General features: G+C 50.0%; 10 protein-coding genes across 14 annotated transcripts; 6 read left to right on the top strand and 4 right to left on the bottom strand.

Moving 5' to 3' along the window:
• The first annotated feature begins 216 nt into the window (after positions 1-216).
• PV10_08502 (uncharacterized protein) lies at positions 217-1,518 on the top strand. The gene is made up of 2 exons (XM_016373532.1): positions 217-493; positions 561-1,518. The coding sequence occupies exons 1-2, from the start codon at positions 388-390 to the stop codon at positions 1,412-1,414; spliced, it is 960 nt and encodes a 319-aa protein (XP_016220443.1). The 5' UTR covers positions 217-387; the 3' UTR covers positions 1,415-1,518.
• Positions 1,519-2,066: 548 nt separating this feature from the next.
• On the top strand, positions 2,067-2,303 carry PV10_08501 (uncharacterized protein; the record flags this gene model as incomplete). The annotated part of the gene is made up of 1 exon (XM_016373531.1): positions 2,067-2,303. The coding sequence occupies one exon, from the start codon at positions 2,067-2,069 to the stop codon at positions 2,301-2,303; it is 237 nt and encodes a 78-aa protein (XP_016220442.1).
• A 329-nt stretch (positions 2,304-2,632) lies between these two features.
• PV10_08500 (uncharacterized protein) lies at positions 2,633-3,612 on the top strand (the record flags this gene model as incomplete). Its single annotated transcript, XM_016373530.1, has 1 exon — positions 2,633-3,612. The coding sequence occupies one exon, from the start codon at positions 2,633-2,635 to the stop codon at positions 3,551-3,553; it is 921 nt and encodes a 306-aa protein (XP_016220441.1). The 3' UTR covers positions 3,554-3,612.
• On the bottom strand, positions 3,595-5,377 carry PV10_08499 (uncharacterized protein; the record flags this gene model as incomplete). The annotated part of the gene is made up of 4 exons (XM_016373529.1): positions 3,595-4,258; positions 4,320-4,435; positions 4,492-4,778; positions 4,855-5,377. 4 exons carry the CDS (start codon positions 5,375-5,377, stop codon positions 3,595-3,597), a joined length of 1,590 nt encoding a protein of 529 aa, XP_016220440.1.
• A 322-nt stretch (positions 5,378-5,699) lies between these two features.
• PV10_08498 (uncharacterized protein) lies at positions 5,700-6,446 on the bottom strand. Its single transcript, XM_016373528.1, has 2 exons — positions 6,306-6,446; positions 5,700-6,254 (listed from the first exon to the last, which is right to left on the bottom strand). The coding sequence occupies exons 1-2, from the start codon at positions 6,387-6,389 to the stop codon at positions 5,913-5,915; spliced, it is 426 nt and encodes a 141-aa protein (XP_016220439.1). The 5' UTR covers positions 6,390-6,446; the 3' UTR covers positions 5,700-5,912.
• Positions 6,447-6,874: 428 nt separating this feature from the next.
• PV10_08497 lies at positions 6,875-9,921 on the top strand. 4 transcript variants are annotated; one of them, XM_016373524.1, is made up of 9 exons: positions 6,875-7,264; positions 7,605-7,791; positions 7,839-7,893; positions 7,948-8,119; positions 8,171-8,416; positions 8,517-8,580; positions 8,631-9,284; positions 9,342-9,443; positions 9,494-9,921. In XM_016373524.1, exons 1-9 carry the CDS (start codon positions 7,189-7,191, stop codon positions 9,579-9,581), a joined length of 1,644 nt encoding a protein of 547 aa, XP_016220435.1. In that variant the 5' UTR covers positions 6,875-7,188; the 3' UTR covers positions 9,582-9,921. The 4 variants fall into 4 exon arrangements, with proteins under 4 accessions (XP_016220435.1, XP_016220437.1, XP_016220438.1 ...); XM_016373526.1 differs by having other exon boundaries at positions 9,342-9,921; XM_016373527.1 differs by having other exon boundaries at positions 7,605-7,893.
• Positions 9,922-11,419: 1,498 nt separating this feature from the next.
• Positions 11,420-13,151, bottom strand: PV10_08496 (uncharacterized protein; the record flags this gene model as incomplete). Its single annotated transcript, XM_016373523.1, has 1 exon — positions 11,420-13,151. One exon carries the CDS (start codon positions 13,149-13,151, stop codon positions 11,499-11,501), a length of 1,653 nt encoding a protein of 550 aa, XP_016220434.1. The 3' UTR covers positions 11,420-11,498.
• Positions 13,152-14,137: 986 nt separating this feature from the next.
• PV10_08495 (uncharacterized protein) lies at positions 14,138-16,470 on the top strand. Its single transcript, XM_016373522.1, has one exon. It carries the CDS (start codon positions 14,657-14,659, stop codon positions 16,418-16,420), a length of 1,764 nt encoding a protein of 587 aa, XP_016220433.1. The 5' UTR covers positions 14,138-14,656; the 3' UTR covers positions 16,421-16,470.
• A 2,123-nt stretch (positions 16,471-18,593) lies between these two features.
• PV10_08494 (uncharacterized protein) lies at positions 18,594-19,425 on the top strand (the record flags this gene model as incomplete). Its single annotated transcript, XM_016373521.1, has 2 exons — positions 18,594-19,007; positions 19,072-19,425. 2 exons carry the CDS (start codon positions 18,594-18,596, stop codon positions 19,423-19,425), a joined length of 768 nt encoding a protein of 255 aa, XP_016220432.1.
• Positions 19,426-19,576: 151 nt separating this feature from the next.
• PV10_08493 lies at positions 19,577-21,525 on the bottom strand. 2 transcript variants are annotated; one of them, XM_016373519.1, is made up of 3 exons: positions 21,405-21,525; positions 21,270-21,354; positions 19,577-21,217 (listed from the first exon to the last, which is right to left on the bottom strand). In XM_016373519.1, the coding sequence occupies exons 1-3, from the start codon at positions 21,405-21,407 to the stop codon at positions 19,668-19,670; spliced, it is 1,638 nt and encodes a 545-aa protein (XP_016220430.1). In that variant the 5' UTR covers positions 21,408-21,525; the 3' UTR covers positions 19,577-19,667. The 2 variants fall into 2 exon arrangements, with proteins under 2 accessions (XP_016220430.1, XP_016220431.1); XM_016373520.1 differs by having other exon boundaries at positions 19,577-21,354.
• Between the last annotated feature and the right edge of the window lie 431 nt (positions 21,526-21,956).

The following is a 21,956-nucleotide window of genomic DNA, read 5'->3' as shown; positions in this document are numbered from 1 at the left end:
AGCTGAGTAGAGGTGAGGTAGGGTAAATAGAAAAAGAGAAGGGTGGAGGTATGAAGTGGTGGTCGATGGGGTTTTCAAGTGGAAGGCTCGACCCCGAGACGCACGTGAGCTGCCGTGGCTGCCCACAATTTTGCGTGTCTTTCTAGAGCCAATGACGCAGTTCCAACATAGAAAGTCGAAAGTCGAAATCCTTCGCTGGCCTTCTGTCCCGCAGGTGTCACTGTTTCTATGTCCGCGCCCACTTAAAATAAGAACACTACACGCTCGTTTATGGTCATCCACTGAACCTTGAGTACACCGCAGACCTCTCTACCTCTCGAAGACCTGCCAATCGCTTCTCCCTCGACACCAATTTGTGCGGCCTGATATTCTTCTGCCTGGGGCAGCATGGCGCAGAAATGCGTTCACAAGGGCTGTGGGAAGGTTTTCACTGATCCTGAAGAGGAATGTGTCTACCACCCAGGTCCGCCAGAGTTCCACGAAGGTCAAAAAGGTGAGAGCAGCAGGCAATCCTCGACTCCCAATGCCCGCGCCGGCACTTCACTAACTCGCGAATACAGGATGGACATGCTGTAAACCACGAGTCCTTACCTTTGACGAGTTCCTAGCAATTCCTCCCTGCACCACAGGTAAACACTCGACTGTCGACGATGCCCCTGTAGCGACGACACAAAAGCCTGCGGTAGACGAGGCTCCAGTTCCAGTGACCAAACCCATCAAACCCGAAACCGTCGCTGCACAGCCGCAAGCTGTACCGACGCCAGCGACGAAGCCTGAGGCGCCACCAGACGAGTCCGATGACCCTGATGCAGAAATCCCAGCGCACGCCAACTGCAAACGGAGAGCGTGCGGCAAGTCGCGGGACAGTGGCATTGCCAGAGACGATGAAGAGTGTATATACCACCCTGGCGTCCCGATCTTTCACGAGGGCAGCAAGGGCTGGACATGTTGCAAACGACGAGTGCTAGAGTTTGACGAGTTTATGAAAATCGAGGGCTGCAAGACGAGAAAGAGACATTGCTATGTGGGCAAGAAGAAGAAGCCTGCCGTCGATGGAGCCCCAGCCGACCAGGAAGACAAGTTATTGACGGTGCGGAATGACTTCTACCAGACACCCACCAGTGTCATTGTCAGTTTCTACCTGAAGAAGATTGACAAGCAGCGGGCAACCGTTGATTTCGCACAGGATGGCCAAACCATCGATTTGGATCTACCTACAAGCGACGGAAAGCGATTTACACAGACAGTGCCACTGTTTGCACCGATTGATTCGGAAAAGAGTTCGTTCAAGATCATGGGAACAAAACTAGAGATGATTTTGCTCAAGAAGGACGGGTCTAGTTGGCCGACCCTGAGGAATGATGAGCAACCCACAGGCGAACGCATTCAATTGGGAAAAGCCGGACGAGCATAAAAATGACTGGTCAACACATGACAACAATTGTAAACTCAGATAGGTAGATGTAGAACAAAGAATCGGCAGCTTTGACGGCCAAATCAAATCCTGTTCAAGCAAAATCCGTTCCAAAAGCACTGTCAACTGTGTGTCTCAACTCTTTCTTTCACTCTCCTCTCGCCTGAGTTCTTCTGATTATTTGCATCATCAAATCTTCATACACATTCATCTCATGAAACATCTTGTTGGAAATATAATTGTAGCATCTCCTCCACGATTACGAGCCATGGACTAGCCAGACGTAACCATAATGTGATTGGGAAAAAGGAACGGTGCCGCGGTGAAGCCTGTTCTGCGAAGCCGGGAACGGAAGGAAATCCATGGTGTTGATCTAACATGTGAATAACCCTCAGCAAGCCACCGTAGTGGAGCTCCGAGTAAGTGTTTACATAGGTAATGTAACACCTCTACTGATGATGAAGAAGAGGAAAAAAAGAATCAAGATGGGAAAAATTCCTAGTTGGAGATTTTGTAGGCTGGGCTGGGTGCGGTAGAGCGCATCTCAGGGTTGCTGTGCTGCGCCGGAGCAAGCTGCGAGTAAAGGCTTGGCATGTTTGATTTGGTTGCCCTCTCTCTCTCTCTCTCTCTCTCTCTCTCTCTCTCTCACAAAATGTCAGGGTTTATTGGTCACATGACATTTGGCCGAGTGGTTAAGGCGCTAGATGTCGTTGCGCTGAATGAAGCGGATATTTCCTTTTTAGGTATTGTTGCTCAGAAGTTTGCTCTTTTCGGCAATCTTTCAGTGACGTTGGCTCTGGGAAGTGAGTGGTTCGAACGTCCTGACTCAACCACTCACTTCCCATCTGGTATCTCCCTCTCCTACGAGATCATCGGCGCGAATCCATAAATGGCGTTTCTGGTCAGATTGGGCCTTGAAATCTCCTCTGGTCCCACCGAACCCGTCAAAGAAAGGCTCATTTGTCAGTACAACCGAGGACACTGCATCTGATTTCCAAGGATCACTCTTACCAAATCCTTCGGTTCACATACGTCCGTACTCGTGAGAGATAATGGTCATATAAAGAGCCATGTCCATCGTTGGGGAAGGAGAAGAAGAACCTCTTTACTCATTCACTTTCTTGTGTACCATCAGACTTGACTGTCCGCTTCCGACTTTGATTCTTCAGTATAGACAATAGACAGCATCCTTTATCCCATATTCATCTCTTGACCAACATGTCTGCCGAGACCGCGGTTACACTGTATGTTGACGCATCCAACGGTGTCAAGTATGCATACCGTCGCATCGGTGCCAATGCTAGCATCCCGCTGGTCATGCATATCCACTACCGCGCCAACATGGATCTATGGGACCCACTGTTCATCAACACCCTCGCCCAGACGAGGGAGGTTATCATATTCGACAATGCCGGCGTGGGCCGAAGCACCGGAGAAGTGGCAGAGACGTTCCAAGGCTGGGCGGACCAAGCCATCGCCTTCATGGAAGCTCTGGGATTGAACAAGGTAGATTTCCTCGGATTCTCTATGGGCGGCATGGCAGCCCAGCTTGTCGCTTTGACCGTACCACACCTCGTCCGCAAATTGATCCTAGCCGGCACGACAGCCTCGACCCCGAGTGCCGAACACGTCGATGGAGTCGTCTGGCCACGTGAGCAGGCTCCATCTGACGTTTTGATGGCGCTCAGAGACGCGTCAACTCCAGAAGAAGGGGCCAAGTCTCTCGAATTTTCCTTCTTCTATCACGACAGCCATGGTCGATCGAAGTTTGAAGAATACTGGAGACGTTTGCAGGAGAGAACGGCCGAGCCTCTGCATCTGGAGTTACTGGACCGTGATGGAGGAGCCAAAAAGCAAATGCTGGCAGCTGTACACGCGTCCACGCCTGGCCCTTCAGGTTCATTTGACAGACTCGCGGAGCTCAAGATGCCGGTCCTGGTGGCAAACGGGGATAAAGATCTGTTGATCCCATCCAGTCGTAGTTGGGAGCTGGTCACCCAAATTCTCAATGCCCAGTTGGTGATCTATCCCAAGGCTGGCCATGGATTCATTTGGCAATATGCAGAGCTTTTCGCCACGCACATAAACCGGTTCCTTGACGGGTCAGAATTCGATGACAACTTGTCTGCCAAACTCTGAGTGGCTGGCGTCATCAGGTGGCACGAGAGCATAGAGAAATATCACCATAACTCGTTCCATAAGATCCTTCCGTATTCGTCGTGAATTTCGTCTATCCACATGATGTCTTTGAGCTGCAGTTTGAGTCGATACCAAGAGTTAATCCCCGGGTGTGCGGCCAATATTTCTTGAGTTTTCGTCCTGTACCAGGTGCGCTCCGAAGTAGCATCAGATATCAACGCTCCCATGACCTGAACCCATATCAGTAAAGCTGGCGGCAGATGATGGCTTTTTATTAACGACTCCAAGGACTTATGCAGTGCGTCTGACATGACTTGTGAGGCGGGCTGGGCGAACGGGTTTGATTTCGTGACGGGCTGGAGGAAGATTAACGCCGATATGCTCAATACCGTCTCCACTGGATTTGTAGCTACGTCGATGCAAGCAAGAAGACGCTGCTGAACGCCAACAACTTCTTCATCGAGAATCAATGGGTCGAAAGATATCTGGGTATTGATGGCCTCTGAAATGGCCTGTGAGAGCTCGGAAAGGTTGACAAGAATGATCTCAAGTGGCGTAGATACCCCGGTTTCATATAGTAACTTTTGGAGACTTTGTGAGGCTCCTGTCTCAAGCTGTAGAGTTTCGAAGAGAGATGGTCCAACAGGTGAAAGCAAAGGTAGCTTCGGCTGACCCAGAGTTTCGACGGATCCAACAATATCAGCACTGAAGGGGTTCAATTAGACTCGATTCTGGGTTCGATGTGACTGGGGATTCAAGTTATTACCGATATATCTTAGTGAGGAGCTCTCGCCGAATGGAAGCAGTGCCTCCTCTGACTCGAATCATCTCCGACATGCCTGTGATATGCACTGCCCACTGACGGTTATTTCCCACCATATGCTAAGACATGTTAGCATCGTCTTTTTCTTTTGGCCAAGGAAAGGATAGAATGCTACCTCGCATGACGCTAGGCAGGAGACCGCCCCAATCGTCGTATCTGACAGCTCTCGGTCCCTCAGCCTTCGATTTAATTTATCAAGAATCACTTTCATGATTTGGCGTGAACCTTCGAAGTCAGGATTTCGGGATGCACTATGGAGATGCAGCGCAGAGGAAAAGAGTATGGTATGTAGAAGAACTTCGTCATGAACGGCAGCCGGTAGCCAGAAGTCTCCGAGAGGATTGTACTTGAAGTTGAGGTGTTTGCTCATCGGATAGAGAGATTTGGCAAGACGAGATGGATCTGTGGGTGGTCAAGATTAGCTTTGAGGATGGATGAGATGGTTATCTTGCGGGATGACTGTAAGAAATTCACGTACAGTAACCCAGATAGCTTTGGAAACCCTGGACTTCTGAGTCGATTATGGCGTATAATGCACCAGTTGAATTGCTCAAGGGGCTTCTGCGTACTGATGATCGAGTTGCTGATCGTGCCAGGCGAGTACTCTCTGATTCATGGGCATCACGGGCAGTTTTGTGAGACGGAAAAGGCCCTCCAACGAGATTCGTAGCATGCGGGTGGTTTGCAGGTTCCGAACCAGGAAATGCATTCTTGTTTGCGTTGCTCGCGTTGCCTTTGGAGGATGTGGTGGGTTTGTACTCGACAAATTGCGCGCGAAGATGTCGTGACTGCCTTTTGGCAGGATGAATAACCCGTGCTTGGCCCGCCGCGCGCTTTCTTGATTTGGTGGTCGTTGCTGCTGGCTTGGTGACGGTCAGATCAGGGACTCGTGATGAACCCACATAGGACTTTGAAGTGTGTGCAAGTTTCCCTTTGCGTTGCCAGCTTCGGTCTACCAGAAGCAAAGGCTCTGACGGGAGTATAATGGCTTCTTCTGCCATTGTCAACTGGTTACCGACAGTTCCGGTCACTGACAAAGGGCCATTGGCCAAGACAAGGGTGGGAATGACGATTCAGAGTCTGCTTGAAGTGTTTTTGTGTATGCAGTTCATGTAGGAGCCCAGGGTCATAGATGAATATGATTTATGGTAGCTGGCAAGGTTGTTTCTTATCAAGATGGTGAGATGGTGAGATGGTGAAGTGGACATGTCATCTGGTCGTTGCATTTGTCATTCATTTTCCGTCTGTGCACTTCGGCTGAAGCGGTACGGCCCCGGGTAGGTCAGGGTCTCAAAGTCACACATTCTTCTTAGTTTTTAACAGGTGATTTGCAACAGGGTTCTATGCGTATATTACTTATTGAATTCGTGTCCTTCATTATATAAATGTCGTATCCTTAGGAATATCGACTAGATTAATTGGGCGTGAGCGCCCTAAGCATGCTTGGTCTTGTAGCTCCAGTCTCGGCTATCTCGCCTACCCCACGACTCTCCATCTATCACCCCAGCCAGCTTTCCCAGTCAAATCCGGTGACGCTTATTTCCCGTAAATGAGCGACATGATTGCAGCATTCAATGAGCCAAAGTAATATGCTCCGATGATTCCTGCGGTAAGCCTTGCGAGTCGACGGTATTTCGGATCGGGGATTAATTGTTCGTCGATGTCTTGGATCAGGAATGCCCCGCCGTAGACTAGGATTCCACTCAAGGTACCGATAGCGATGCGACCAGCGACTGTTTGCTTGTTGACTATCCCTGAATAAAGCAGAATAAGGCTTATCAAGGGCGGCAGGACGACCAAGAGAATATGGAAGTAGGCGAGCGTTGTGTAAATGCTGAAGCGGCTTGAATGAGCATCCTCATGTTTTTCTGACTGGGTCTGTCATCTCATCAGTACAACATCCCGCCAAGAGTGGGCTGGGGAGAATACCCGCAATGTTAGATGATCGTCTGTATCTGTGGAAGCGATCAGTGGCTGCTTCTCCAGATCGTGATGAAAGGCACTTTGATGCATGGTGTCTGTTACTGTTGTCGCAATGAAAAATCAGAGGCAAAGAAAAGAAGAGCGGCAAGATGGAAGCCAACAAAAAGTATCTTATGCAGCAGCTGCCAGGCTTTTGGTCAAAGCTCGCGGGGGCCGTTTGCGGGTATGGAAGGCACAGCCTGAGACGGGATTTCCATTATTGAAGATGTGGGGCATATATTGAATCTAGTTTCTTGGCAGTGCGTCATGGTCTTGAACCTTCAAATATCTCACGATCTGTATCTTTGATGGATGAGCTGTGATTAGTGAGAGAATTTGGTGTAGACTCATTCAAATGCTGGAGGTACCTGAAGCCAACAACAATGTGGACACTCTCTATGTTCAAGAGAGATTTCTAACGAAGTCCAGATCTGGGTGAGACAAAAGCCGACTCCTCGAATAGCCGAATCAATCAGCAGCCACCTGCGCCAATTGCAGAATGCTCGACCGAAGCAATCCCACCCTTGAAGTCTCGTGACTCAGCGATTCCTCACACTCTCCTCTTTCCTTTGCTGCAACTCTCCCGCTGATGCAACATTGCCTTTATCTTCGTATTTCCCCGCCTCAACCAATCTCTATGGGATTGGCCCCAGGTCCATTCTGGCTTTGCTACAATATCTCCGGCCACCGATTCGTTGGCCCGACCGTTTTCCAAGAGTTCTTCCCTATGATGGTTTAAGCACTTCCAGGCTTCACGGACAAGCTTTTGGCTGATACCGCCACAAGCCCCATGGCCTTGTTCAAGAGATGATTCTACCTACCTTCGTCCAAGTTGCGAACCCAGTCAACTATGGGGAGCCATCTCCTCAATAATGGCGAAACCAGGCCTCTTCTTGGTGAGTCTTCTCACCGGCGATCATCCTCTGGTAAGTCCACCGGTTCTACTCCAACTTCACAAAGCGAGCCAATCCAGATCTCGGACTCTATCAATACCCAACCATCTCTGGCAACCAGTCATGGGTTCTAGAATGGCCCTCTACCATTTGGGATGTTGTTTCCTCCGCCTACATGTCTTCTTGATTGTGCATCAGGCCATGTCCGTTGCTTCGATTCGCCTTCCTTATCATGTTTCCTGCTAGACCTTGTCTCTGCCAGTCTACATATATCTAGACATACTTTGGAGGTTCCAACTCTATTTTGCCGCATAGTTCTAGATACTCCTCCCAAACTCCTTTTCTCGCCTCGTACTAACAATGGCACCCATAGACTCGGACAAGGACATTGAGGACAGGAAGGACCCGGCGGCTCTGATCGCTACCGCCTCTATTGACGACATCAACGCCGAGGCAAGAGTAGCTGCCGACGAAGAGCATGGACATACCTTCTTTGAAGCCGCCCGGCTATACCCTACCGCTATCGGTTGGTCGTTGTTCTTCTCTCTCGGTGTCATCATGTAAGTTTACACAACGAAGAGGTGGAAAATATCTCATTATCCAAAAGGTGCGCCTTTGACCCACAGCTTCTCGGTCAGCTCTATGCCACGCCTGCGTTTCAAGTAAGCAACCACTTAGCAACAACAGCCAATGATTTCAGGACTGACATGTCTAAGCGTGACTTTGGCTACTTATACGACGGTGGCTACATCATTTCAGCGCCATGGCAGACCGGCCTATCAATGGGTTCGCCTATTGGACAGGTTGTTGGAGCCCTCTTTGCTGCATATCCCATGGAATGGTATGGCCGCAAAAAGACCTTTGGTGCATGTGTCATTTTGACTTCAGGTAAGAGATGAGTGCAAGACCCATATGAAGTAATGCTCAGTCGGTCCAAAGCTTTCATTTTCATTCAATTCTTCGCGCGCTCCCTCCCAGTGCTTCTTGTCGGAGAACTATTAGGTGGCCTGGTCCTCGGCTGTTACGCCGTCATTGCCCCTGCCTATGCGAGCGAAGTGTGCCCGCTTGCCCTGCGAGGCGTACTCACCAGCTGCACCAACATCTGCTTTGTTACGGGCCAATTATTGGCGAATGGAGTGAACGCAGGTACTCACGTCCTAGATAGCCACTGGGCTTATAGCTTGCGTAAGTCTTCAAGTGCTCTATTCTCCCACTGCGCAGCCCATCCAGAGCTCAATATCAGCGCGGAATTTCGAACCATAAGCTCACATTTGCAACCTTGCAGCATTTGCCGTCCAGTGGGTCTGGCCAGCAATCATCCTCGCCATCTTGCCGTGGGCACCCGAAAGGTAATTCCCTCGACCTTGTTGCGAAGACTACAGGCTGATCCACTGAGCAGTCCCTGGTGGTTGCAACGCAAAGGCCGATTTGAGGATGCAGAAAAGTCCCTCCGCCGTTTGGCATCCTCCAAGGTCGACATCAAACCAACATTGGCAATGATCATCGAGACAGATCGCCTCGAACAAACCATGGAGGCCGGTTCAACATACGCCGACTGCTTCAAGAAGATCAACATCCGTCGAACGGAGATTGCCGTCGGCGTATACTCGATCCAAGTGCTCTCTGGGATCTATCTCGTTGGCTACGCAACCTATTTCTTTCAGCTCGCAGGCCTTCCTACAGACCAAGCATTCAACATGGGGGTCGGGTTCCTAGCCGTTGGGTTCGTAGGAACCTGCCTCAGTTGGGTGCTGTTGGTCCATTTTGGTCGAAGACGAATCTATAACGTTGGGCTAGCAACTCTTGCCCTACTGCAATTCATTATCGCAATCATAGATTGCGCACCAAACTACGACAATCGGCCATCCTTGACCTGGGCTCAGAGCGTGTTGATGCTAGTCTGGAACTTTGTGTATGACTGGTCTATTGGCCCTGTTTGCTTTGTCCTGCTCTGCGAGGTGTCGGCAACTAGAGTCCGGGGAAAGACCATTGCTTTAGCCACTGCGGTGCAAGCGACGATTGGTATTGCAATGACGGTTGCGATCCCATACCTGTAAGTCTTGAGCGAGGTTCGATTTGCACACATTATCGCTGACGTACATGCCATCAGGATCAACCCCGACCAAGCAAATCTTCGTGGCAAATTGGGATTCTTCTTTGGTGGCTTGGCTGCGCTGTGTCTCACCTGGGCTTGGTTCAGGATTCCAGAACTGTAAGCACAAGACTCAGCTGATGCTGCTTCCAACTAACAATAAACCTCAGAAAAGGTAGAACTTATCAGGAAGTTGACATCATGTTCGAGCGCGGACTCAAGACGAGAGAGTTCAAGAACTACCAGTTCACCAGATAACGAAGTTGTGAAGATATGTGGCACTATCTCAGAGCATGTATCCAGCGTCTGATCTGTCTCTATTCATTGGCCAGACATCATAATGCCGACAGCTGCAGTATTCCCCGAGGACAGACTCCAGAATGGGGATTTTCCTACAATCTCGATTGAAGTCTACTCCTCCCGCATGATAAGCCCACTTTAATAGACAACCGACCGCCGGCATGAAGTAGATTGTACGGATATGACCGCAATCAACTTCTCTAGATGCATGAACAAATGCATGCCCATGGTCGCCTTTGGATAACGTTACCATAAAGCTATACCAAGACCTCTTCCGTATCTACCCCTCATCTCAGCAGAGGGTTACACAATGCAACGTCGGAGCAAACGCATAGTCGTAGTGGTGGGATGACATTGCCATGGCGTGGATAACCTCTGTTCTCCAGAGTCGAAGCTTTTGGTCTCGGTCATCCGTTGCTTGGTTTCACGTCCATCCCCACACTCTTTTAGCCATGACGTTCTGTTTGCTGTAGGTACTCAGGCCCAGGACCTCTACATACATCATTCCCAGCTCCGTCTCTTACCTTACCTATTCATCGACGGTATGCCAAGAACCTGTTTTCCATGTTCCACAGGTATATAAGATAAGGTAAGGTAGGTAAAGCATCGCCCAGAATGGGTTCAAATGGGCCACCATACGCAACAGACCACCAGCACGCTCAGGATCAGAAAGTCCATACCATCATAATCCCCGAATCCACCAGACAAAGCAACCATGTCCCCATCGAACTCATCGCCGAAGGCGCATCCTTGCTACACAAAGACGGCATCATTGTATTAGAAAACGCCATCTCCCCATCCCACCTCGAAACCCTCAACACACAACTCTCGACCGAAGCACTCGAGATCGCCGAGGACCCCAACCACCACTTCAACTTTGGCAAACAAACTCGAAACATGGACCAAGCACCACCACCAACTCGCTCTCTGATGTTCAAAGACATATGGTGCAATCCGTTCGCGGCGGCGATTCTAGCCGCTGTACTGGGTCCTCGACCGGTCGTGCACTATGCGAATGGAAATACGGCGCTTAAAGCGCCGATTCATGGTCGTCAGCCTGTACATTCAGATTGCGATTTTGCACATCCGGTGTATTTTCCTTTTGCTTATGTGGTGAATGTGCCGTTGGTGGATATGCAGGTTGAAAATGGTGGGACAGAGGTTTGGGTCGGATCGCATCATGTTAGTGTGTTGGAGGCGCATGTGCATGGTGACCACCGGAGGGATAGGGATGGGGATGGAGATGATGAAGAGGTTGAATGTGAGGATTTACTGGCCATCAAGCCGGAGGTGCTTGAGAGGCGGCGTGTACATTCGCCTCCTGTTCAGGTGGCGACTAAGCGTGGGAGTCTGATTATCCGTGACTTGCGTCTGTGGCATGCGGGTATGCCGAACTTGACGGACGACCCGAGAGTCATGCTCGCTTTTGTTGTCAGTCCTTCTTGGTGGCAGGGAAAGGGGAGGATTGTCTTGCCCGTGGATGTCAAGGATATGGTGGAGGGGTGGAAGGATGAGTTGGGATTTGCCGCAGACTACGTTGACGGACAGGTTGATCATAAGAAGTTGTCGAGTGATGGCATTGATTTCGGCTCAGCGAGTCACATTCTGAAAACACATCAGGCCGAATTGAGTCGTTGGCCAGATTATACTCCCAGGTGGTATTGACAGAATTTGTTATTGTACTGGACCTGGGATCTAATGTACCATTACTTTCAAGAATTGTATGCCAACTTGGCAACCAATGACGAGTGTTTCTCAACTTCCCTTCGCATCCGGATTCTATGCCCAATGACCATGTCTAAAACGCCGCTCCAACCATGTCCTATGATGCACCTGTTGCAGTCTTCCTGACCGTCAAGGTCCCGGTGGTTTTCTTCAAAATCGATCAAAGCTGAGGGCGTTCTCAGCACAAACCACGCCCCTGGCCCGGAATCTGTCCATTCTCGCGACCAACATTCGGTACGGTCCCTTGAAGAGGGAGGAGTGGCCGTTCCGTGAGTCGGCGCAGGCCCAATTGGCTTGGCTGATGGCATCCTGACTGACAAGAACATCCCAGTATTGATCGCGTCTGTCGAGAGGCGAGGGCTCTGGATCGTCGTGCGACCTCTTGCGCTTTTTGTTGCGACCTTTTTCATCCCCGAGGGTTGGTGATGACCAAATTGCTGGGGTTTCAAGCACCGGCCATTCACAAGGTTGTTGAAAAGCTTCACACTCGTCTTCGTACAGAGTGATCAGCTGTGCCGCTCTGTTAGGAATCATTTCAAAATCTCGGAAACCATCCCGTAGCTTTGTCCGAGGGTTGCGAGGGGTGTAGCAGGTTTGTTTCCTCGCGTTGAGAGAGGTGATTTGTCGGTCCAATGGTACAGGGTTCAGCTGATTGTTGATACGTGTCCAGTGGCAATGAGCGTAGAAACAGTGGCGCACGTGTTCAGTGAATTCTGTAGGGCCTTTGCGTTTATCATGAGCGTAGAGTTGGTGAAACTGGTATGGCAGCGGCGAGTGATAGTTCCAGTAGAAGGCACAACCTTCACAATGATAGCCCGGAACAATATCAACGCTCGTGCTTGTGACGCCCTTTTGGTCGCGTTTCAGTGTTCTTGTCATGGCAGAAACTTTGACTGAGCACATATACTGAACATAATCCGTTTCGGGGGGGTGGACGATGGAGGGAGGAAGAGTCATCTTTGAATTTATAATTCTTCGCTCATGAATTGGAGTCTGTTGGCGGGGCTGAATGCTTCGCTCATCCTCCTTAAGACGTTTATTTGTAGGCTTGAGTTGTAGGTACGTGGCATCCTTGTGTTCGGGGGAAGGATGAGCAGGCGCGGTCCAGCCTTTCTTGGAAGCAATCTCCATAGCGGCAGTGTAGTCGAGAGCTCTTCCGAAAAAGGAGATGTGCATGGGATATGCCCAGAAAGTTTTGCGAGGGATGGTGCTTAGATGAGGCACACTTGCGATTTCTGCTTCAGAAAGACCCATGACATGGCGAGCATAGCCTTCATGAATTGCCAGGAGCTCCCGCTCTTCCGCTAGACATTTCATGCAGCAGCGTTTGAGTTTGAGGAGGTGTAAGATTTCGCCATGATTTCCACAGATGTCACATCTGGTTGTGAAGAGAACGTCGGCAAGTTGTGGAAAGGTCCACATTGCACCTGCGTCAGTGGCAACCATGGCACCAACAGCGATGAGACCAGCCTGATTTTCCATGACGACTTGATATGGCTGCCATCTCTCGATCAATTGTTTGGCGGAGTGATTGGTCTGTCTGAGTTTGAGGACAGAGGTGATTGGAGAAAGGGTGAGAAGATTGTAAATGACTTCATTGGGCAACGAACTCAAGTCTCCCATGTCGAGGCCAGATTCATCGAGGCGCTGGCTAAGTTTTGCAGAACCCCTGGCACGTTTCTTCTGGAGATCGGACACATCGATTAGGATGTCGTTATACTGGAATGGCTTCCGCTGATGGTAGAGTAAATGCTCAGGGCGTAATGATGTCGGATCTAAGAGATCTTTGACCGGGAGAGGCATCTTGAGCAGACCTCGACGGTAGCGATTAGAGACGGAGATGATAAAAGGTTTTCAGTATGCAATGGTGATGGAAGGTACGGTTGACTGGTTTCTTGTGAATGATGAAATGGCAAGGAGTGATGAGGAGATTTTGAAAGATGATAGAAGAGAAATTTGACTGAGAGAAAGAACAAAGGCGAAAGAGACAGTGGCACAAAGTTAGGTTGGATCTGGATCGTAGGAATGAATAAGAATGGATAGCCAATAGCTGAATGGGCGAGAGGTGGGAGTCATGAATAGCACTCCACCAACAGCCAACAATAGCATGTCTGACAATGTCAGCATACATGAATGCGCCTCCTACCTGATTCACCTATGTTGATTCACCTCTAATATTGTCACCCATGTTTGCTGTTGGTACAGTGAATAGGTGAGGAAGAAGAGGTGGCAGGGACTCAGAATCATGGTTGATGATCTTCACCTCGCTCAATTTGCTGTGGATGAGAAAGACTTGCGTCTGGCATGATTTCGGTCTTCGATCTTCGATCTTCGGTCTTCGACGGACAGTCCCACCTTTGCAATGTCAAACAAGATTGATGACCAATGGGAGGCCCAAGAGGTTTCCAGAGACCCCATCGTTATGGGACGATGGAGAAGGAGAGTTGGACAATATGAAGGCTGCCTAACCATGACACAGAGGAAGTGAAAAAGATGAAGAAAGCTGGGTGACGAGTGATGAAGCGTCGTTGATTTTTAGTTTTATCTGATCTCTCTGGATAAGGCAGGCACGCGTGGATGGATGGTCATAACAACGCGCTCTTTCCAGTTAAGAACTTCTTTGACATTTTCAGGTGACTCCTTCCGTGGGGTTGTTACTTTTCGTGGCTTCCTCGTTCCTTCCTCTGATACAGCTGAAATGGATGCCAAGCTTCCAGACTACAGGTCCATCGACTCCTCGAGTCACTCATCCTCCAATCCTGAAATTTGTCCCTAAACTGCTTCAGGTCAACCGTTTGGAAGCGCCCGGACACTCAGGCACCCTTGGTCCCTACTCGTAGCCCAAGGGGCCTACGAAGCTATGTCTAGGCTCTATCCGTTGTCAATCTCATGTCAATCACATCTCTCCGTTCACTTTTCCAGACTGAAGATCCACGCAGGCGCTGACGTTTGAATAGGTTTCGAGGCGCTGGTCGCACTCAATAAATGTCATGATACCCATTGAAACCGTTGCGAGGCGATCCGAGGCGATAACCATCCTAGCCGGTGGGGAGATTCGTCGACCGACTAGAGGTTTACCAGCTAATCACCCGCAACGAATTAAAACTCAGTGGCGTTCAGAATCCGTCCACACCACTGCTCCGCAACCGGATCTGGGCCTCTATCTCCCCTGAATGGACTCTCCTCGTCAATCGCAGAACAAACACAGATACAATGATCCTATCTCCGCCTCACAGCCATGAATTTCGTGCTCCTCGGCGCACCCTCCTCTCTTATGCTAGATCTGAACAGCCGTCCTCATCTGCGAGATGCAATGGTTGAACTGGAAGGTCTCGGGCGCGGTGTCTCGGAGTAGGGAGTTCAATACAGGCCACGAAGCCGTTCCACTCATCGTGGTCGAACCACCCGATGATGACCTCGAGTCTGGAGATATTGCCAGTCCCAAGACCCTACCGCATGCAAATTCTTCATTCTCTGATACATCCCAGTCGCAACTCTCGGCCCTTTTCAACACACTGGTACGGATACTCAGTTATGTGTGGATTGCTTTGCGTCCCCGTATTTTTTCCGGCCCCCAAGACAGACAGCTAGGGCCAACCGACTGGCTCAGCGGCGTGCGAGGGGTTGCCTCGCTATTCGTCATGTTCTCTCACATTCGTGTCAATCTCTTTGGTGATGTTGGCCATGGTTGGTCTTCAGAGCATCCTCGCTTCTTGGAACTGCCCATCATTCGCCTGGCATATAGCGGCGGTGCCATGGTCACCTTATTCTTCATCGTTAGCGGTTATGCTTTGAGTTACAGAACTTTGTCCCTTATGCGAGAAAGAACTCCCGACCACTTCAAGATCTTCAAATCACTTGCATCCTCAGTCTTTCGAAGAGCGATTCGTCTATATATACCCGTCTTTGTCCTCGCTTTCATTCAACTCTGGACCCTGTATTTTCGACTTCAAGCTCCACCCCCTTCCGAACCTAGAGCGAGTACTGTGTTGAGCCTGCTTGGCTGGTGGATTGAGGCTGTGGCAAATGCCTTGAATCCTTTCGATCGCAACCTGCCCGCCGCTTTCAATGCCCCATTGGCCAAAATCGAAATGGTCTGGTGGACCATCCCAACCGAATATCGTGGATCTCTCGTGGTCTTCGTCGTGCTCTTGGTCCTCTCTCAAACTCGAAACCTGGTACGTTCGCTCGCCCTCGTGACGTACCTGCTGTGGGCTACCTATATCGGACAATGGGAGATCTTTCTATTTACTGCCGGGATCGTCTGCTGCGATCTTCATCTCTCACGCCAAAGCCGAGCGACCAAAGCAGCACTGACTTTGGGCGATGAAACACCAGCTGCTACGCCTTCCAGGAAAGGGTGGAAAGTGGTCATTAACTTGTGCCTATCATCTTTAGCTTTGGTGCCAACTTTGTACATCCTAGGTGCCCCAGAAGGATGGATGGTGCCGGATGATTGGCCTGGATATGGAGATGCCCCATTCTATCACACCCTCAGGATCTGGACTCCTCAATCTTGGAAGGGAAACACAGTAGCTGGGGATTTCTGGAGATGCCTGGCCGCAGTGGCATTCATCCTTCTGGTCGACAACACCAGGTTTCTCCGACGACTTTTTGAATTTCCGCTGTCTCAGTATTTGGCCGACATCTCTTTCTCCTTATATTTATTACATCCGATCACGCTCAAATGTATCGGGAACCGGATGTTCTCTCACATTGATAGATGGGTCGACGGTGTTAGCAATTATTGGCTCAAACAGTTCCTTCGGGTCGTTCTGGTGTCGATACTCTTTGGCCCCATTTTGTTTTGGGTCTCGGAACTGGGAGCAACATATCTAGACCAGATGAGCGTCAAGTTTGCCAAGTGGGCAGAGAGCAAGTTCAGATCGGGTCGAGAAACAGCAATCGCCCTGCCAGATACCGACAACGCTACAACCGACCAGTCTCGTTGGGTGAACACCAACGAAAATGTCGAGGTTGTCCAGGTCAGGCATGGTCAAGACATCGGGGATGCTGATGGACACCATCAACCCAGTCCATCAAGTGATGTTGGAACAAATAGATTGCAATAATGAGACAAGACTAGGATATTGCCAATGATGATATGAAACCAACACGTTCGACTGTATCTTCAATATTGTCATTTCTGTTGCCCTGCTAGAACTAGAAGTTCTGCGACTATGGAGAAGATCTTGGTAGGAGACCGATGGCAATGGGACAGACCTAAGGCACCGGCTCGGAACAAGACGGCATCAGGCTCAATTTCCCAGATATGAGTGGCGGTGACGGGAGTGACCATGTCAAACGTGCATCCCGAGATGGTCATCCAAACCTGGATAGCTAACCCCTGCCGGTCCAGCTTTCGCCTCCACAACGGCTCCTTACTCATCGATTGCCATCGTCAACAACAGTGGCATATCCTCCAAGAGAAATTCCTCAGGCTGAGAGGTCTGGAACATGTCTGCATCGACGGCGGCGCCGCCACTAATACTGCAATTGCTATTGCCAATGTCTTTGCCGGTCCATCTGCTGGATGTGGAGATCATTGTCTGACATATCTGTGAATCAGCCATAAAGAGCTGGTATAAACGATCATGGTCGTCATGAATGCCTCGCAATTCCGACGATGATGAATATCTTTGAGGTTTTCAACTGGCCATGTGGGTTCAGACACTCGTGGTGGTCAAAAGAACGTCTCGATTTTGAATGGCCCAAGACATGGCTCCAAGCATCAAACCACTCAAATTGATGACTCTGCTGGAGTAGAGGCACACTCCTCAGCCTTGTCCATAGGTTTTCACTTCAATACCACAGATGACCCCATTTCGCATTAAATTCAGGAAAAATATGCCAGGAATGAGGATCCCAAGCATCCGCACCCTCTGTGACGGCAAACGATCGCATCAAGAAAAAGTCTTGGAACATTTGATCGGTATCGATAACGTTCCTCATGATAATCATGTTGTCTCGCATACGAGGAAATGGCCAGCGATCAATCCAGTCGACATGTGGAACTGACATCTGCAACGCCGTCGGTCGGAGTGACTTTGGTACCGTGTCCGAAGGAGGTGAAGAAACGGAGACGTTTCCTTTATCACAAGGAATGCCAAGGATGTTTCCGTTGATCCAGAGCGCGACTATGGCAGTGATCTTGGCATCTGGCAGCATACGCTGGTCGACAGGTATAGGAAGGATGATGCTTGTCAGCGTGTTCGGTTCTCCGGTATTAGTTGAACTCCCACTCGCGGTTGAGGCGGCGGGTGATGTGCCTGACGTGACAGAGGAAGCGGTAGATGCAGGTGCATGCCTTCGAACTACCACGCAGTTCTGGTCATTCTGTCCCTGTTTCTGTTTCGCTTGTGCAAGTCGTTTCCCTGGGCCGGTTAGCGGCGAATAAGGGATACTAAGATAATAATACCTACGTCGAGCTCGTTGGGCCAATCGATCTTGTATCTGCTTTCTCTTCCGGGGGTCGGTAACACCATACCAGCAATCTCCACCTTCGCTCTCAGTCGCTTTAGAGTCCATTCTGATAGTGAAGTATGTGTGTGTCAGCCGGAAAGACGGCTAGGTTGTTGAATTAAATCCTGACGCCGGATAGCTTAGACACGGACGAATTCTCGGAGGAATATTCGTCCAGCTCTGCAAAGAACCCAAAAGAGAAGGAGCGGTGGCTCGTGAAAGTCCAAAACTGAAGAAGCCGTGGCTACTCTAATGAGTCTTTAATTGATCAAGGTGCAATCTGTGTGAAAATGAGAGAGAGAGAAGAGTGTCTGATCAGCTTCGATGTCTCGACCGGGGCTACGTACCCTAGGGCGAAATGGAAGGTGCAGGTGCAATGCCCGCCTAATCCCCACATTCCTGGTCGTGCCTGCCTCCCTACCCCATCAATCACGTGATCTTGGCGCGCTAATTTATGACCTCCTTCCCCGACTTTCTGACCTCCTCCAGTTTCTGACAAGTGGACCCTAAACCCGCCTCCGCCTTATGATGGAATCAACTCTACAAGTACTCTGCCTGCCAACGGGCAACAAGTAATGGAAGATTGTATCATCATGTTCGGCTTCAAGGTCTCTCCGACTCCACAAGGGCTGTCAGGTCCTCCCAAGACATCCCACCAGGAGGACCGACAGGTAAGATGGTCAATGAATTGGAGCGTGTTGTGATATAAAACCCCCCCCCTATGCTCACCATAACTCCCTCATTCCTGCCACATCTAACCACCTCTATCTCCCTCACGAAAAAATGGGCAAACCTGTTTTCATTCTAGTCCCTGGCGCCGCAGCCCCGGCCAAAATCTACCGACGGGAGATTGCCAGATTCAATGAATTGGGATATGAAGCTGAAACAGTACCGACACCGTCAGTTGGTCGACGCGATCCTCTTCCACCAGCCACAATGGACGAGGATGCTGTAGCGGTGCGAAATGTCGCAATGAAGTATATCAATCAAGGCAAAGACGTCAATATCGTCACACATTCATATGGTGGTATTCCCGGCACCGAAGCCGTTCGAGGCATTTCCAAAAAGGTGCGTGAGGCAAAGGGACTCAAGGGCGGTGTCAGTAGGATCATCTATGTGACTTCGGTCGTTCTTCCGGTTGGAGGAAAGTTGAGCGACGCGTTTGAAGGCGGGAAGCCGTCTTTCCTTAAGGTGGTTGTGAGTATTTCTCTACCTGGATGTCTATTTTAAACCTATACGCCAGTCTCCTGACACTTGATAGGACGACTACTTGGTCCAGCCAACCCCAGAAGAGAACACCAAGATTGTCTTCTATGATATTCCTGAAGCGGAGGCCATCGAATGGGCGAGGGAAATGGAGGAACACTCCTTCACTAGCTATGCCGGACCATTGACATATGCTGCCTGGAATGATGTCCCTGTGTCGTATTTTTTCTGTGAGAACGACACCATTATCCCATCTCAAGACCAACAGGGCGGTATCGATCTTATCGAGAAGGAGTCTGGTCAGAAAGTCGACGTCCATCGCCTACAGGCTGGCCATGCTCCCCAAGCCAACTTTCCTGGGCGGATTCCAGAGATGATTATTGAAAAGATTGTGCCCTTGGACGCATAGAACTGCATGCCTTGTCTGCGTGGGATTACATGGCCAATGCTTACTGAAATGTCAAATTTCGACCAGCGAGAAGCAAATGTCGAGGCAATATATGTCGAGAGGCTGTGAAAATCTGTCGACCAACTCAAGGGCAGGAGTAGTCAAAGATCTACATGCAGATTAGGTGGCTTATAAACAGGCTCCCAGTCAGAATGGTATATATATGCATTTATTCATCCACATCGTGTACTGGTGTCTAAACATCACTTCGTCGTGTCATTTTCTGAGGTCTTCACTGTTGTTGCATCGTGGGCTGTCTCCTTACTTCCTGTGCCTTCATCAACAGAATCAACATCAAGACGATCCTCTCCAGATGGACCACGGGGTTGTACACCCTCGTCATCCGACTCGGCGTCTTTGACATCTGCATCCGTCACCGACTCTGGCACAGAGGACTGTGGCACCGAAGATTCCTTGACACTAGACGCGCGGCTGAGATTTGCGCTGTCCGGTTGACTTTTGCGTAGACCCAAGTCCTTGCCCAACGTGGCAACCCCCTGGCTGATGGCCGCACCGACCGTCAAGGCAATGCCTCCAGGACGACCGCTGTTTAGCCCGTCTGCCGGACGACTCTCTGTGTTCTCTTCTCCACGCCAATCCGCGGGCGGATTCTCCGGAACTGGTTCCCCCTTTGCAGGTTCTTTGATTTCTCGTTCTGGGGCAAGACCACTGTCTTCGGCTGAGGCGTACTTCCAAACCACTTTCAATCGATCCAATGCTCGAATGCCTTTCCTTGCACTGCCTTTGACACCATCCATTGCGTCCCATTCAATCTCGAAAATTCCAGAATCGTGACCTTCATGTCCACCTTCAAAAAAGGTGTTGAACCAAACGTGAGCTAGAGAGGTGACCATCGTCCACCCCGTGTAGGCTGCCTTGTTGCGACGTTCAAAGTCAACGTTGATATCGCTGGTGGGTAGGATCAATGGCGTTGACGGTTTTAGGATCACAGACTGGGCAGATCCGATGGCTTTACCAGACAGGCTGCTGTCTGACGACTGAGCGGTACCTTCTGAAGCGCTGACCAAGATTTCTGAATCACTGTTGGCTTGTGTCTTGTCAGGTTGCGGTCTAGCAGGTTCCCTGCCAGGACCATCGACCACGATCTTTTCCTCTCTCTTGAAGGTGTGGAAATGTCGGATATGACGACCACTATCGACATAACCTTCCACTGAGACCTTAACTCCATCCCTTAGTCCCCAAACATGGATTTCTACAACTTCCACCGGTCTCTCAACGTATCTTTTCCCCAGGCGATTGGTCCAGGAGTCGACGTAATTGACCCATCTCAACTGGCTAGGGATACTAACCCCGTTACCAAAGCCCGGTCGCATCCGTCGTTCAGTGAAGCGAGCAAGTGCATCTTCTTTCTTCCAGCCTTCTTCACTGATCAAATATGAGCATGCAACCGTACCACTTCGACCTTTGCCCGCTTTACAATGAACCACTGCCACCCTTGGTGGCTTCTTTTCTCCCGTTGTGCTCGGCTCTTCGTCTAATCGCTGAATCCAATTCCGCATCGCAGCCATCAGGTTGGGGATTATAGCAAATGGGGGAGGGTGGTGGTCAGGCCATGGAAAATGGTGGACTCTGTTGTAGACCTCCGAATCCGGATAGCCAGTGCCTTCAGCTCGAAATTCAAATATTGCCCACTCTTCTCCATGTTTCTTGTCGAGGAAGGCCACAACTTGATCGAGAGGGTTCCGGTAGGCTTTCTTGGGCCACACTGAACTCGGGCCGGAGGTTACGACGACTGAAGGAATTAGCAGCATGCAAGTTAATGGGGAGCATTGCAGTTTTCATACTAAAGTCCGTCAAATAGCATAGATCTAGGCGGGCCTCTGGGTGTCTTGCTCGCGGGCCCGCGACAATTTGGCGCAGGACCGAAGCCTTGAGGGAATCAGTGTCAGACCACGGAGGGGTGGTGAGCGGTGACATACCATGGTGGGCAAGTGTTGATACCTGTTGTTATTGAGGCATACTACAGAATCTTAGGCGGTATCCTCGTTCACCCACGTACTGCAGGGTTGTTCAAGCGAAGATTTCTGCCTTGAAAATGATCAGCACGAGGACACGAGACAAGAGCGTGTTGGGTTGGATTGTTCCTGCCCTTGTCAACATTCTGAAATGACGTCAGGAGCCTTTTTTCAGATTCTTGCACGTGATGGAGACTTCCTCAACTACTCATCATTTCTTGTCTTCGTTCCAATTATGTTCTGACCCGACTTGCACCAAGATCACACTCGGCAGAGAAATCCTGGACATTAGCAGACTGTTGTCAAAGACTGTCAGAGCCTTGTCACTAATTTCGCGGGCGGCAGGGGCTGAATTCCTCCTTACAGTACTCCCTCTGAAATGTCTCAGATTCTTTCCGCTCATTCATCACTTCTACCAAAACATTTGTTGTCGACGATGAAGCAAGGTGAGAGATCGACAGATATTCTCCGGCAGTGTTTAGGTTTGTGTTTTGAAACGAAAGGTAGGCATTCTTT

The sequence above is a fragment of the Exophiala mesophila genome (assembly GCF_000836275.1).
Source record: "Exophiala mesophila strain CBS 40295 unplaced genomic scaffold supercont1.6, whole genome shotgun sequence".
Lineage (NCBI taxonomy): Eukaryota > Fungi > Ascomycota > Eurotiomycetes > Chaetothyriales > Herpotrichiellaceae > Exophiala > Exophiala mesophila.
Note: the sequence above shows the minus strand (reverse complement) of the source record. Positions and strands in the feature narration are given on the sequence as shown.